General features: G+C 37.2%; 1 protein-coding gene across 3 annotated transcripts in view; it reads left to right on the forward strand.

The window, feature by feature from the left end:
- Positions 1 to 16,643, forward strand: part of INTS2 (integrator complex subunit 2) — a 48,087-nt gene that overhangs the window by 448 nt on the left and 30,996 nt on the right. For all 3 annotated transcript variants that reach the window (XM_059378905.1, XM_059378904.1, XM_059378906.1), the window contains exons 2-9: positions 923 to 1,229; positions 1,872 to 2,010; positions 4,068 to 4,170; positions 5,665 to 5,778; positions 9,114 to 9,244; positions 9,514 to 9,687; positions 12,209 to 12,435; positions 14,162 to 14,287. In XM_059378905.1, the coding sequence (XP_059234888.1) occupies positions 923 to 1,229; positions 1,872 to 2,010; positions 4,068 to 4,170; positions 5,665 to 5,778; positions 9,114 to 9,244; positions 9,514 to 9,687; positions 12,209 to 12,435; positions 14,162 to 14,287 (1,321 nt within the window). The remainder of the gene's footprint in view (positions 1 to 922; positions 1,230 to 1,871; positions 2,011 to 4,067; positions 4,171 to 5,664; positions 5,779 to 9,113; positions 9,245 to 9,513; positions 9,688 to 12,208; positions 12,436 to 14,161; positions 14,288 to 16,643) is intronic.

Below are 16,643 nucleotides of genomic sequence, written 5' to 3' on the forward strand. Positions count from 1 at the left end.
CTGGTTGGTTCTCGTTACGCTGAGGGCGAGACCTGTGAGCATACACAGGTCTTGGTGCCTCTGCTCCCTCAGCCCGCCCTTCTATGAAAAGGGCAGCTCCTCTTGCTTAAAAACTAAGTAACTTTTCTGCTCAGGGCTCCGTTAACCCACGATTTGGTTAGTCTGTGGGTTTTAGAGGGGATAGCTTTGGCCACCTACTCCCTGCCTTTTGGGGGTGGGGGGACGAGGGGGAGGAAGTCTTCTGATGACTAGTGAAGACAGAGAAGTGTCCAAGTGGAACTCTTTCTCCCATAGCGAATTGCATCTCCATAGCTGTTTTTCTGCCCATGCAACACAAGGGACATTAGGATAGTGTTATGATCTCCAGAACGTTGCATCTGGCATTGCTTTTGGCTAATGAGATTTAGCTTCCATTGAGTTGTGGAGGGTGGGAAAGAGAAGCCTAACAGTTCTTTCCATTTGTTGAGTAGGCGTAAGAAACTAAAGAGGTGCGGAAGAGGAACGTTCTTTAGTACTCATTTTTATTTGCATTGTGGTGCTCAGACGGTGGATGCAGTGGAGAAAGTCTTGGACTGAGATTTAACAGATGAGCGTTCAGCCTTGGATTTTGCCACTAGCTAGTCATCACTATATGCCTGTTACTTAATCTCTCTGGGCTTCATATTTCTTCTTTGCAAAATAAGTATTAGAACAGAAGATCCCTAGGGCTGGAGGAACTATTAATGTACTCCGTTTTCTTTCTCACTTTTTAGGTGGGAGTAAAAACATAGGGAGCCTTTAATTGTGCCAGAAACATAGCCAGCATGGGAACCTATTAAAGAAAGACCACATTTCTCAGGGTTTTTAAAGAGGGCCATTCATACATGCAGGAGTTATACCTACTTTCCTGTTTTTGTTATTATTATTATTTTTTAATCATTAGGATCGACAGTGATAATGGCTGAATGTACAAGTCTTCAGTTTGTCAGCCCTTTTGCTTTCGAGGCAATGCAGAAGGTGGATGTTGTTCGGTTGGCATCTTTAAGTGATCCGGAATTAAGACTTCTCCTGCCCTGCTTGGTGCGGATGGCACTCTGTGCTCCTGCTGACCAGAGCCAAAGCTGGGCTCAGGATAAAAAACTGATCCTTCGTCTTCTCTCTGGAGTGGAAGCTGTCAATTCCATTGTTGCCTTGTTGTCTGTGGATTTTCATGCTTTAGAACAGGATGCCAGCAAGGAACAGCAGCTTAGGTAATGTTGTGCTATATGATATGTGGGTTGGGATTTACTTAGATTTGTCAAAGAAGAGGGAATCAAATATTTCTTTGGAGCTTTTAGGACTTTTTATTGGATGTATTCTCCCAGAAAAGATTGAGAATCTAAACTTTGGAGAGCATTTTACCTAGTTCTTTTCTATTTATAGCTAAAATTCTAGAATCTTTTGAATTCTGTATTCTAAAATGTGTAGAGAAGTTTGGCTACATATACTGTTGCTTTCATGCTAAACTGATTAGATCATTTACTCAACGGAAGTGGGAGGGTAAGTTCCCCTAGAATAAAAGTATTTATTGGAGTCACCCAGGAGGCTTTTTGAGCTTAACATTGATTTCCCCAAATTCTGGGCATTTGTTTGGTTCTTCCCCACCCATTGTGAATCCAATATCGAGCCACTGTTGTTCATCGAAGTAGCTGTCAACTATTAGTTGGAGTCTTTATATAAGTTGTGAATCCCTGAAATAGGCAAACTAAATAGTATTTCAGAAATATTACATTCATGAAATGTATGAAAAGAATTAATACATTCTCTTGTAGATTATTTCAACTAAAGATAATTTTATATTATTTCTGTCAGTGTTCTCATGATTGTTGTTTTACACATGTGTACCTTATTAGGCATAAACTTGGAGGAGGCAGTGGTGAGAGCATCCTGGTATCACAGCTTCAGCATGGATTGACTTTGGAGTTTGAACACAGTGATTCACCTCGTCGATTGCGTCTTGTGCTTAGTGAACTGTTGGCAATTATGAACAAGGTGCATTTATTTTAATCACACATCAGAATATGCATGATTTGATGTCTACACACAGAAAGTAGAAACGGGGGATGCCTGGATGGCTCATTCGGTTAAGTGTCTGCCTTCAGCTCAGGTCATGATCCCAGAGTTCTGGGGTTGAGTTCATCATGGGGCTCCTTGCTCAGCAGGGAGCCTGTTTTTTCTCTGCCTGCCCCTCCCCCTGCTTGTCCTCTCTCTCTCTCTGACAAATAAATAAGTGAAATCTTAAAAAGAAAAAAAAGAAAGTAGAAACAGCCTAGAAAACAGCCAACTTGCATCCTCTTTCACACATATTTCTATTTGTTTTGAAAGTGTTTTCCTTTTAAAGGTTTAAAAGGATATTAAATGCCTATCTTTCTTTCTCTACTATTTTCTTTTCTTTTTTTTCTTTGTAAATATTTTATTTATTTATTTGAGAATGAGAGGGAGAGAACATGAGAGGGAGAAGGTCAGGAGGAAAAGCAGACTCCCTGCTGGGCAGGGAGCCCGATGAGGGCCTGGATCCTGGACTCCACGATCATCACCTGAGCCTAAGGCCGTCACTTAACCAACTGAGCCACCCAGGTGCCCTCTTTCTCTACCACTTTCTCTCACTTATACCGACTCTGTATTTTCTACTGTAGAGATTTTTTTCTCTATGGACGCCATACAATGACTTCTTGATACCTAGAAGGGTACATAGCTCAAGACTTCTACAAATTACTAAATTTGATAATATCCTTATAGGATATGATTTTCTTCATAAAATATTATAAAATGTACCTGAAAAATTTAAGTGATTCCTTTAGACACTGAATGAGCACTCATTATCTCACACAATAGTGAATAGGAAATATCAAAGCTGAATTGGATGTAGGATTGTTGGCTAGCCTTACTCACTAGATGGCTGAATTGCTTCTATACTACAGAAAGCTATTCAACTTTTCATGTCAGCAAAATGATAGATTACTTAGTTCATGGACCTTTGGGTAATTATGATTAATCAAAACTCTGAATTTAAATTTGTGCATGTCAGGGGACTACTATAAAAAGAGTTAAGATGGATCTTCATATTAAGATGGCTTATATATTAAGCCCAGAGTTTCAGAGGCAAAAGTTTATTTTTTTACTTATTTACTGTTATTTACTGTTAGAATTTCAAGGTCAGTTCCTTTTAATAATAACGTTTAGTTTTATAAACTGTGGACCAAACAACTCTAAATTCTGTTTCCAAAGAAAATACTGGTGATGGTGGCAGGGGTACAGTTAGTTAGTTTTAGATAGTCTTTCAGATACATTAGAAATCTTTATTTTTAAAATTTTTTTCTTAAAATTTATTTGTTTCTTTAATTCCAGTATATCTGTTACAAATCTTTTAAAAAATGTTTTTCTATTACAAACAGTTATTTCTATTCTTTTCTACTGTACTATGGGCTTAATTTCAATCAGTATTTTTCCAGCATCATTTTCTTAATATCTAATTTATAGATCTAGTAAAGTAAGAAAGGAAAAAGACGTTTCTCCTCTGGGAGGTTTCCATTATTTCAGTTCAGAACTCTTCAGGAAATGGGAAGTGTGATGAAGCTACTGTAGGAGATTTTTAAACATTTAGTAGGTACTTATATTGATCTACATTTTTATTTTTTGTTTTTCCTACAGTTAATTTGCTATTGAACATACTTTATATTTGTTATACTGCTTTAAGGTTACCATTTCTTGTCTTATTTTTTTTTTTTTTGAGCTATAACTTTTGTAGGTAGCATTTCTAGTTCATTTGTTTGGCTTGTCATACCTTTAATTCCAGATGTCTCCAAATATTTATATAGAAATACATCACTGAGCCCCATATTGCCGTATCTGAATATTAATTAATGTCACAGTGATTAAAATGGCTCAAATTCATCAAATATTGCATATTCTGCTGCAGTATATTAATGACATATTTAGAAACGTGGTCTGTAAACTCAATAAATAATTATAAAAGTACTAAAGGATTTAATACATTATCTGAAATTAATAGAATTCATTATTTCTTTTTTTTCTTTTTCTTTTTTAAGGTGTCTGAGTCCAGTGGAGAATTTTTTTTTAAGTCATCTGAGCTATTTGAGAGTCCAGTCTATTTGGAGGAAGCCGCAGATGTACTTTGTATTTTACAAGCAGGTACAATAATGACTGCTAAGATACATTATGTTTGTAGTTTCTTATTAAATGGTACCGTGTAACTTCTTAACTTGGAAATTGTGTTATTTTATATAAACTTTTTTTTTAAAGATTTTATTTATTTATTTGACAGAAATCACAAGTAGACAGAGAGGCAGGCAGAGAGAGAGGGGGAAGCAGGTTCCCTGCTGAGCAGAGAGCCCGATGCAGGACTCGATCCCAGGACCCTGAGATCATGACCTGAGCCGAAGGCAGCGACTTAACCCACTGAGCCACCCAGGCGCCCCATAAACATTTTATATATTTAATAACAATGCACCTTAAAATGTTAAGACAAAAGTGGCTAGCAGTAGAATAGTGATTAAGTAAATTATATTATTTCCACAGTATAGCATGTTATACAGTCATTAAGTAGTGTATTTGAAGGAATTTAATAATCTGTTAGAAAATGGTCATAATCGGGACGCCTGGGTGGCTCAGTTGGTTAAGCAGCTGCCTTCGGCTCAGGTCATGATCCCAGCGTCCTAGGATCGAGTCCCACATCGGGCTCCTTGCTCAGCAGGAAGCCTGCCTCTCCCTCTGCCTCTGCCTGTCATTCTATCTGCCTGTGCTCGCTCTCTCTCTGATAAATAAATAAAATCTTAAAAAAAAAATGTCATAATCTATAAGTGAAAAAAGCAAGGGGTAAATGATAAGTAGACTATAATCCCAATTATCTTTTTTTTTTTTAAAGATTTTATTTATTTATTTGACACACAGAGATCACAAGTAGTCAGAGCAGCAGACAGAGAGAGGGGGGAAGCAGCCTCCACATGATGTTGGGCTTGATCCCAGGACCCCTGAGATCATGACCTGAGCCGAAGGCAGAGACTTTAACCCACTGAGCAACCCAGGTGCCCCTATAATCCCAATTATCTTAAACTTAAGATAATACTTGTGGGGGGATTGAAATATTTCAAATTACTAACTTTGAATGATTGGATTAGAAAGATAGAGGACATAAAAAAGCCAAGATTTTCATGAAAATCCCTCTTGCCCAGCACCGTCCAGTTTAGCAGTGGCAGTGATACATGTTGGGCTTTCCAGTATAGTAGCTACTAGCCACATGTGGTTATGAATTACTTGAAATGTGGCTACCGGGACTGAACTATTTTTAATTTTATTTAATTTGGATTAATTAATTAATTAATTTTGGGGAAGGATTTTATTTTTAAGTTATCTCTACACCCAGGGTAGGGCTTGAATTTGAATTTATAACCCTGAGATCAGGAGTTTCCTGCTATATCCACTGTGCCAGCCAGGCACCCCATTAACTTAAATTTCAATAGCCACATGTGGCTGGTGGCTATCCTCCTGGACCGTTCAGCTCTAGACTATGAAAAGAAAGTACCTTAATTGCTTTCAAATCACATTTGTGAAATGCCAAAAAATGCTTATGTGTAATATGATGAAATATCACTCCTTGATAGTAACATTGACTTTGTTCTCTTGTAGAGCTCCCTTCCCTGCTTCCTATAGTGGATGTAGCTGAAGCCTTGCTACATGTTAGAAATGGTGCTTGGTTCTTATGTCTGTTGGTGGCCAATGTTCCTGATAGTTTTAATGAAGGTAAATGTAATTTTAAAATAGGCTATTGAAGAGATTTGCTTGTGTAGTTACAGGAACTGAAATTTTGAGCTAAGAAGAAATATGTATGTGCTTTTTTTTTTTTTTTTTTGAGATTTTATTTATTTATTTGACAGAGAGAGAGATCACAAGTAGAGAGAGAGGCAGGCAGCGGGGAGGGAAAGCAGGCTCCCTGCTGAGTAGGGAGCCCGATGTGGGGCTCGATCCCAGGACCCTGGGATCATGACCTGAGCCAAAGACAGAGGCTTAACCCACTGAGCCACCCAGGAGCCCCTATATTTATGTGCTTTTATTTGAGATTTTCTCTTTGGAAAGTTTATTAGTGAAATATTATTGTAGAAATACTGAGTTGAGAAGATTTCAAGGTTGTTTTTAGATGACAAATTTAAGTACATTAAGTGAACAACAAAATAATTTTTTGTCACTAGTCACCAGTGCTATAACAGTAAAAAATACTAAAGAACTAGAAGCTGTAATTCTATGCTCATGGACCAAAGGGAAGAAGACATATTATCTGTGAAACATCTAGTGTGCAGTGCAAGTAACATGTAATTCGAAATAGCAGCCATTAAACCCTTTGTGTTTTAGCCTTATTTCTGTCAGTTTGCAGAAAAGTAGAAATTGAGAAAAATCAACTGAAATTTTCACCTCTATTTCAAATGACTACTGATTGATTGAAGATTGTTGTTTGGGTCTGTGTGGTATAAAAATAAAAACATTTATTGAGCAAGGTTGTGAATTAGGAGCCAAAGAGGAAAAAGCAGTGGATTTCTAGCTTTGTCACTCACTTTTTGTGTCATCTTGATCAAGATATGAATCATGTATAAGATGAGGTATCACTAATATCATTTCCCTTACATTTCTGAGAGATTTATTAAATATCACAAGATAAGTAAAAGTCCTTTGTAAAAACTGTGCTATTGCTGGTTTTCTGTCAACATATTTTACTAGTTACTGAGAGAGGAGTGCTGATGTCTCCAAACATAACTGTGGCTTTGTCTGTTCCTCTTTTCATTTTGTCAGTTATGCTTCATTAATTTTGAAGCTGTGATTGGGTCCATGTACATTTAGGATTATTATATCTTCATGATGAGTTGAGCCTTTTTCTTTTTCAATATGATATATGCTTCATTATCCCTGGTAATGTATCTTCTTTTGATACCCACTTACTTGAGAGAGCCATAGCAGCTTACAATTAGTATTTGCATAATATATATCCATCTTTTTGAAAAATCTCTATCTTTAAGTGGGTTTCTTGTAGACAAGTATAGGTAAATCTTGTTTTTTTTGTAAAAAATTTAGTTATAGTTTCTCCTTTTTAATTGGAGAGTTTAGACTGTTTACATAGATCATTTAATGTGATTATTTTGGTAGTTAGACTTAAGTGTATCATCTTGCAGTTGTTTTCTGTTTGTTTCCTTTTTCCTTTTTCCCTTTTACTTTCTTCCTTTGGATTGAAATTTTTAGGATTCCATTTTATCTCTACTACTGTCATATTAGCTATATGTTTTTGCTTAATCTTTTTCTTCACATTTTTATTTCTCAATTTATTGTTGTCAGGTTTAAAGTATGCATCTTTGGGGGACCTGCGTGGCTTAGTCAGTTAAGCGTCTGACTTTTTTTTTAAAGACTGTTTATTTATTTGAGAGAGAGAGAGTATAAGTGGGGGGGAAGAGCAGAGGGAGAGGGACAAGCAGGCTTTGTGCTGAGTGTACACCCCAGGGCAGGTCTTGATCTCACAACCCTGAGATCATGACCTGAGATGAAATCAAGAGCTGGTCGCTCAACTGACTGAGCCACCCAGGCGCCCCAAGCTACCAACTCTTGATCTCAGAATCATGAGTTTAAGCCTTGTGTCGGGCTCCACAGAGTCTATTTAAGAAAAAACAATTAAACTACAACGATAAAAATAAAGTATACATCTTTAACTTATGGCAGTCTACTTTCAATGATTCTATACCTCTTCACATATAATGTAATATACTTCTCTATTTTCCTCTCCTGTCCTTTGTGCTACTTTAAAATTTTAGAGTGAGAGTGTGACTTGGGGGAGAAGGGGAGAGGGAGAGGGAAAGAGAGAACCCTAAGCAGGTGTCATGCTTAATAAGAAGCCTGATCTGGGGTTCAGTGTCATGACCCTGAGATCATGACCTGAGCTGAAATCAGGTGTGACGCTTTATAGACTGAGCCACCCAAGTGTCCCACTTCATTCTTTTGGGGTTCCACATTTCCATCTGATATAATTTTCCTTTAGCTTCAAATACTTTCTTTAACATGTCTTGTAGTTCAGGTTTGCTGGTAACAAATTTTTCCAGCTTTTTAAATTTATTTGTTTTTATTTTTAATATTTTATTTTCTTAAGTAATCTCTACACCCAGTGTGGGCCTCAACCTTAACCTGGAAATCAAGAGTCACACACTCTTACCTACTGAGCCAGCCAGGCGCCACTTTCTGTTTGTTTTTGTTTGTTTGTTTTAAATCTGAAAAAACAAACAAACACACAAACCTGGTTTTGTCTTCATTCTTAAAAGATATTTTTCGGGGCACCTGGGTGGCTCAGTGGTTTAAAGCCTCTGCCTTCAGCTCAGGTCATGATCTCAGGGTCCTGGGATCAAGCCCTGCATGGGGCTCTCTGCTCAGCAGGGAGCTTGCTCCCCCTTCCCTATCTCTGCCTGCCTCTCTGTCTACTTGTGATCTCTGTCTGTCAAATAAATAAATAAATAAATAAATCTTAAAAAAAAAAAAAGATATTTTTCACTGGGTATAAAATATTAGGGTGACATTTTCTTTTAGCTCTTTAAAGATGTCATTCTGCTGTCTGTGGTAGTTTTGATTTCTGTTCCTCTGTACATAATGTTTGGGTTTTTTTTGCAGGCTGCTTTTATTTATTTTTCCTTTCTGGCTACTTTAAAGATTTTCTCTTTTCTACTGGTTTTCAGAAATTTGATTATGATGGGTTTTGATATGATCTTCTTTGTGTTTATCCTGCTTGAGCTTCTGTGATTATAGTTTTCATCAAATTTGAAAAAATGTCTTCAAATATATTTTTGTCTTCCATTTTCTTTTTCTTTGAGACTATAGTCAAGTAGTCAATTATATTTGACTACTTGATGTTGCCCCACAGCTCACTGTTCCTTTTTTGTCTCTTTTCATTCTGTGCTTTATTTTGACTAGTTTCTATAGCTCTGCTTTCAAATTCCCTGATCATTTTCTTCTGTAGTGTCTGTGACACATAAATGATTAATTAAAAGGCTGAAGAAATTGTTTCTAACATCTTACTCGAAAGCTTAAAGTAATAGCGGATATTAAATGTTCAGTTTGCAGGGGTCTGATTAAAAATGGAGAACGGCAAGATGAAGAAAGTCTTGGAGGAAGGCGCAGGACAGATGCCCTACGCTTCTTATGTAAAATGAATCCTTCTCAGGCCCTCAAAGTTCGAGGGATGGTGGTAGGAGATTTTATTATTTTTATGAGACAAAAGCCTTTGTATTATGATCAGGAACTTTCTCAAGGTAGTTTTAGAATCTTGTAGAAATTTGAAATTATAATTGTATATTGGTTATATTATTATAATTATTATTACCATTCTCTCTGGGTTTTTATGTTTTGGATATGTCTTCTTCTAAACTTTAGAAGCTTTAAAACATCTAAACACTTAAGTGTCCTGGCCCTTTTCCTCATGATACTCAGTTCAGTTTGTTTTCTTCACTATGTTAGGTGGAAGAATGTCACTTGCCAGGGCTTGGAGTGGCTTTGACATTGGATCACACTAAAAATGAAGCTAGTGAAGATGGAGTGAGTGACTTGGTTTGTTTTGTTAGTGGTTTGCTTCTTGGAACAAATGCGAAAGTCCGGACTTGGTTTGGAACTTTTATCCGAAATGGACAGCAGGTGAGGGTTTAAAGATCTTCTAGGCTAAGAATCAGGTTATTTTGGCAACTAATAAAAGAGGAAGAAACACTTGTAGAATGAGGTCATTAGACTAGTGATTCTCAACACTTTTAGTCTCAGGAACTCCTGACATTTTAAATCCTAGAGGGCACTAAAGAGCTTTTGTTTATGTGCTTTTATCTGTTGATATTTACCATATTACAAATGAAAACTTTGAAATATTTACTTAATTCATTTATTTTAAATTTTTTATTTTTATTTTTATTTTTTTAAAGATTTTATTTATTTATTTGACAGACAGAGATCACAAGTAGGCAGAGAGGCAGGCAGAGAGAGAGAGAGAGGAGGAAGCAGGCTCCCTGTGGAGCAGAGAGCCCGATGCGGGACTCGATCCTAGGACCCTGAGATCATGACCTGAGCCGAAGGCAGAGGCTTAACCCACTGAGCCACCCAGGCGCCCCTTAATTTTTTTTATTTTTAAAGATTTTATTTATTTGAGAGAGAGTGAGTGAGAAGGAGCAGGGGGAGAGGAGAGGGGTGAGAGGCAGAGGGAGAGGAGAAGTAGCCTCTCTGCTGAGCAGAGAGCCTGACATGGGGCTCAACCCCAGGACTCTGGGTTCATGACCTGAGCCAGGGGCAGATGCTTAACTAACTGAACCACCCAGGTGCCCCTACTGAATTCATTTGAAAATAACAATAATAACCGTATTAAATATGAACATATTTTTAATGAAAAATGAACATATTTTCCAAAAATTTAGCGAGAAGAGTACATTTTTGCATTTCTCTTTAATGTCTGGTTCAATAGAACCTTTGAAAAACTACATTGTATGCTTGTGAGAAAATGAGAGTTGACCTCTGGACCCTCTGGGAAAGAATTTTGGGAATCACTAGTGTTCTGGGTTAGATTCATCATCAAAATAAGTTATTATAGTCTGTAATTTTAATATGTATTTTTTATTGTAGTAAAATATACATAACATGAAATTTACCGTTTTAATCCTTTGTAAGTTTTGCCACCATCATCACTGTTCATTTTCAGAACTTTTTCATCATCTTAAAAAGAAGCCCTACCCATTAAACAATTCTCTTTCCTCCTTTCTTCCAGCCTCTGGTAACTTTTTTCTACTTTCTATCACTATGAATTTGACTGTTCTAGTTAGCTCAGATAAGTGGAATCACACAGCAGTTCTGTTACTGAGTTTGGCTTGTTTTAGTTATCATAATGTTTTCAAAGTCCATGCATGTTGTAGTATATGTTTTCAAGGTTGAATAATATTCATCGTATGTATATACCACATGTTAATTTGTTTATTCATCTATTGATGAATATATATTATATTTTGCAACAGCTTTTAAGTTACAAAATTTTTACTTTTTCAAAGAACATTTCTGGTGGAGCGGTGGTTTCTGCGTGGCTCAGTCGGCTTCGGCTTAGGTCATGATCTCAGGGTCCTGGGGTTGAGCCGACTGAGCCACCTATGTGCCCCTCAAGCTTTGCTTTTTAAGGGAAGTGAACACTGTTGTGTACTTAATATATGTCAGGTGCTGTGTTAAGCACTTTGGGATGTTCATCTTGTTTGTAAGTGTCCTTTGTGTGCAGTAAATTTCTTATTTGAACCTAATGCTATTAAAGCAGGTTTATCATATTTTAGTTAGAGACACTCTAAAAATAATTAACATTTGCCTAGTTCTTTACAGTTTAGAACTGCTTTCATATGTGTGATCTTTGTTCATTTGTCTATTTAAAAGATATTGAGTGCTTGCTGTATATCAGGCACAGTGGTAGGCCCTGCCAAGTAACGGATGACTAAAACATTATCCTTGCCTGAAGAACTGTGAGGGTGATAGTCTTCTAAACTCCTAATTACAACAGCCTTGGGAGTTAAATATTATTAATAAAATATTTACTTCCTTGTCACTAAAAAAATGGGGTTTGGGGCACGTGGCTGGATTAAAGCCTCTGCCTTTGACTCGGATCATGATTCCAGGGTCTTGGGATCGAGCCCTGCATTGGGCTTTCTGTTCGGCAGGGAGCCTGCTTTTCTTCCTCTCTCTCTGCCTGCCTCTCTGCCTACTTGTGATCTCTGTCAAATAAATAAATAAAAATCTTAAAAAAAAAAAATTTAAAAATGGGGTTCAGAGAGGTAAGCATACATAATCAATGGCAGAGCTATTGTTTAAACCCAAGGTGTTGTGTCTCTGTATCACAGATGACTATATCACAGATGACTCCTTTAGTCATTATGTATTTGCAATAACCATTTAAGTGAAATTTTACAGTTCAGATTGTCATTAATTTAGTGTTTTCTGTAAAGCCAATCCATAGTAAGGTGAGTAGAGTATTCTTCAAAGTGAATTTTGAGTTTGCTCATTTAGTTAAAACAAGATTCTGCAGTTCTGACAGCCTTTTCAAATAGGTCAGTTTTAAATGTTTAATGGGGGGAGCTTTGTTTGAGCATCCTTTTGACTTAGTAAGTGCTCCATGGTTCCTTCCTTTTGTGGTCCATATTTTTTACAGAGAAAAAGAGAGACCAGTAGTTCTGTCCTTTGGCAAATGAGAAGGCAGCTTCTTCTGGAGTTGATGGGCATTCTCCCCACAGTAAGAAGTACCCGCATTGTGGAAGAAGCTGATGTGGAGATGGAGCCCAATGTGTCTGTGTATTCGGGGCTGAAAGAAGAGCATGTTGTGAAAGCCAGTGCGCTCTTACGTCTGTACTGTGCTTTGATGGGGATCGCTGGACTCAAGTATTCAATAATTTGATATTTTATCTTTTTATCATTTTACTTTCTTGTTTCTATTCCCAAGAAAGTGAGCCAAAGGCCTTTTAACTGAGGATTTGGGTTTTCTGCTGGGCTTAGGTAGTGGGCTGGCCTATATCAAGAACAAAGTCCCAAGGCAAAAACATTCCCAGGTGGGATGTATCCATCTATTTTTGTCTGATTGTAAATAGAATTATGTGAATATGGGAGGGCCAGAGCAGTTTAAGAAAACGCGTGACTTTACCACAGCTTGACAGGACTAGAGTGAATGATCTGTGAGTGATACTTGACCAAGTCCATGCACCTAGTTGAAGTAAATCTCTCCTGTCCTTTCACAGCTGAGATCACGGATTATTTAAAATTGACATGTTGTGATTATTAAGCACAAGGTTCACTGTAGTCACTGCATTACATTCTTTTGAATAATTTCCTCAACCACTATGCATACAGTCCTCACTTTGCGTGTCTCTGATAAGTTTGAATTTCACTAACCTGGACTTGGTATTGGCTTAGTTATTAACACTACTCCCTTGGTATTGGCTTAGTTATTAACACTACTCCCTCAACAACTAATGTATCAGTTATCATGATACATTGACCAAATAATCGCATGAAGTACAAACTTTGCAAGAGCTTTTCAAGCCACAGGTCATTCTATAAATAATAGATGCACCTCATTTCTTTTAAAGTTGTTGGTGACTGGTCACTGCCAATCTATTAGTCAGTTGGTGAAGAGGCAGGAAAGTGCAGAGTTGTACTGTTGCCTTATCTCAGGGATAAACCCTTGTGTCATTAACAGAAATAATTGAAAGAAGGAATTGACCAAGAAGGATGAATGTGTAGCAAAGAAACAAGGGTGGTAACACTGGAAGTGCTGTTTGAACCAAACATAAATGTAGTAGCCGATCTTAACGATGTCAGCACTGTTGCCATTTGAGAAACCCAAGATAATGTAGCTGAAGAACTTAGTGAAGGTGCCCTTGTCAACCTGATTGAGGAAAGTCATTGTGGAGAAAAGGATGAAGTCCCAGAGGAGGTGAAGCTGCCAAAAATCTTCGGATATCTGCCAAATATCTCTCAGATATTTCATGACATATTGGAATCAGAGCCGAGCTTAGAAAGGGGGATGACAGTTCTTCAAGGCTTAAGAAAGAGGTTCACTCCACATTATAAGATATATAATGAGAAGAAGGCAAGGGCTTTTCAAACTATTCGTGACAAGTTTTTTACAAAGAAAACACTTTAATTTCCAATGTTTGTAATATTTTCAATTATAGAGCACTATATAAATATTTGCTATTTTTTTCACCTCCCTATGCATTATGACTGACAGAAAGTTTTTAATGTTTTGGCAAACTTTAAAGGTTAACTTTTAACTTTTTTTTTTAACTTTTAACTTTTAACAGCTAACTTTCCCCATTGATTATTTCAATCACGATGCGTAGTTTCAGCTTGCGTGCTTATTTTTGTAGTCTCCTGCTACTGTGCCAAGTGAGGATTGCGTGTGTTTGTGTCTGAGGAAAAGCACTGGTGGTAAGCGCAGCAGTGTTGCTTTTACCGACTGAAGATTGTAAAGGTTTTATAAATAGGAAGGTATCATTATAAAGCTCAGAATTTCTATCTGAAAAGTCCAACTCTTGGGGAATCCCCTTTTCTTCCTTCTTCTCTCAACTACGAAAAGTAAAACTTAATAATCTATCCCTTTTTTTAGACCAACTGAGGAAGAAGCTGAGCAGTTGCTGCAGTTGATGACCAGCCGTCCTCCTGCTACACCAGCTGGGGTTCGCTTTGTTTCGCTTTCCTTTTGTATGCTGCTGGCCTTTTCTACACTTGTCAGGTACCTTCCTATAAAGCTTGCTCTGTTTTCTGAAGGTCTACTTTTGCTTATTTATGAAAATGCACATGTAGCATTAATCGGGAGCTTACTAGAAAAATGGACGGTGCTATCACCTTTTAGGAAATGGCGTGGTAGCATCTACTGGATGCCAGTTAAAGGAGTCATACTAGTTCTTCAAGATTTGGGAAAGCAAATAGCAGCCCCTGTACCCTTGCATCCTGTTTCCCCTTCCCTTGAGGCAACTTCTTTCAACTTCCTTCAGATCTTTTAGCCGATGCTTTTGGTTTTCCGCATTTTTAAATAACGTGTTTGATTTGCTGTATTTTTGACTTTTCAGTTTTAGGAGTAATTGTGGATTTCCTACAATGAAAGATGAGGAATTAGTTGTGTCTTTCTCGTCTCCCCGCCCCCCCACGACCCTGCGCATCTCCATATCCTTCCCATCTCCCCACTGTCCCAGTACAGTTATATTGCAAATTTGCTTTGAAAAATATATAGTTGTTCATATTGCCTCTATTGGGAGTTTAGCCATATAACAGATGATAATTTTTCTTCTGTAAAACTTGCTTTTGTCTTAATAATTATCCCATGTTTTGTTTGTCTTTTTCATTTGCTCTTTGTTCTGAGTACTTAACGTTAATGCAACTTCAATATCTGCCAATCTGACCCCCCCTTCAAGATCTTCAGACTCCTTATTCTGTCAACTTTATTTTCTTAAGGAAGCTCTCCTGACTCTCTGAACTGGTTACTTCTACATCTGGTACACAGCTCTCATCCTGGAATTGCTCTTCGCTATTTTCAGGACTTGCTCTACATCTCCTTTCTTGGATCTCCTGCTTCCTGCATTTTCCATCTCTCTCTCTCTTTTTTAAGATTTCATTTTAATTTATTAATTTTTAAAAAAAAATATTTTATTTATTTATTTGACAGACAGAGATCACAAGTAGGCAGAGAGGCAGGCAGAGAGAGAGAGAGAGGAGGAAGCAGGCTCCCTGCTGAGCAGAGAGCCCGATGCGGGACTCAATCCCAGGACCCTGAGATCATGACCTGAGCCGAAGACAGTGGCTTAACCCACTGAGCCACCCAGGTGCCCTAATTTATTAGTTTTTTAAAAAGATTTTACTTACATATTTATTTGAGAGAGAGAATGAGAGTGAGACCACAAGCAGGAGGACTGTCAGAGGGAGAGGGAGAAGCAGGCTTCCTGCTGAGCAGAAGAGCCTGATGTGGATTTGATTCAGGACCCTGAGACCATGACCTGAGTTGAAGGTAGAAGCTTAATCGAACAAGCCACCCAGGCACCCCAGGATTTTATTTTATTCTTTTTTGGATTTTATTTTTTAAAGTAATCTGTACACCTGATGTGGGCTTGAATTTATAATCCCAAGGTCAAGAGTTGCATGCTCTACTGACTGAGCCAGCCAGGCACTGCAACATATGTCTGTTTTTTAAATTGCTTTCTCATTTTGCTTCTTTAGCATGGGTATGTGGGAGGTCAGTTATTTTGAGACTGGGTGTTTCTGAAAATGTCTTTATTCTACTTTAGCACTTGATTGACAGTTTCATAGGGTTTAGAATTTGGGGTTGGAATAAATTTCCTTTGAGAATTTTGAAAATCTTGCCGCATTGTCTTCTGACTTCTAGTATTGCTGTTGAGAAATCTGATGACATTCTGATTCTTGGTTGTTTGTTTTGTGTTTTTTTTTTTTTTGTGCAGCCTGTTTTTTGTTTTTGTTTTTACTTTTTTTTTTTTAATATGGAGACATGAAGGATTAACTTTTTGTTAATTTTTGTAAATTTTTGGATGGTATACCTGCTTTTATCTATTGTGGTAGATATTCAGTAAACCCTTTCAACCCGAGAACTCATGTGCTTCAGTTCTAGGAAATTTTCTTAAACTTATTTGTTGTCAGTGTTCCACATGACTTTTTTTCCTATCCCAAACCTTCTCTTATTTAGATATTGGACGTCCTGAAATGACTATCTTATTTTCCTTATCTTTGTCTTGTTCTACTTTTTAAAAAACAGCTCAGTTGAGAGACCATTTACATACCATAAAATTTGCCCATTTTAAAGTATACAATTCAACAGTTTTAAGTATATTTATAAAGTTGTACAAACATTACCACAATCTAATTTGGGAACATTTTTATCACTTTAAAACGATACTGCTTATTCTACCTTCGAAGGATTTGTTTTCAACTTCCAATCCTTTGTCATTTTTGATATCTAAGAGCTTTTTTTTTTTGTTTTCTGGTTATTTCTTCTAAATGGTAGCTCTTGCTTCATGGTGCCAATTTCTCTGATATTAATCATAATGATTGAAGAGGTTTTATTAGTACTGTTGTTTTCTCTA

This window comes from Mustela nigripes, chromosome 16 (assembly GCF_022355385.1).
Source record: "Mustela nigripes isolate SB6536 chromosome 16, MUSNIG.SB6536, whole genome shotgun sequence".
NCBI classification, from domain to species: Eukaryota; Metazoa; Chordata; class Mammalia; order Carnivora; family Mustelidae; genus Mustela; species Mustela nigripes.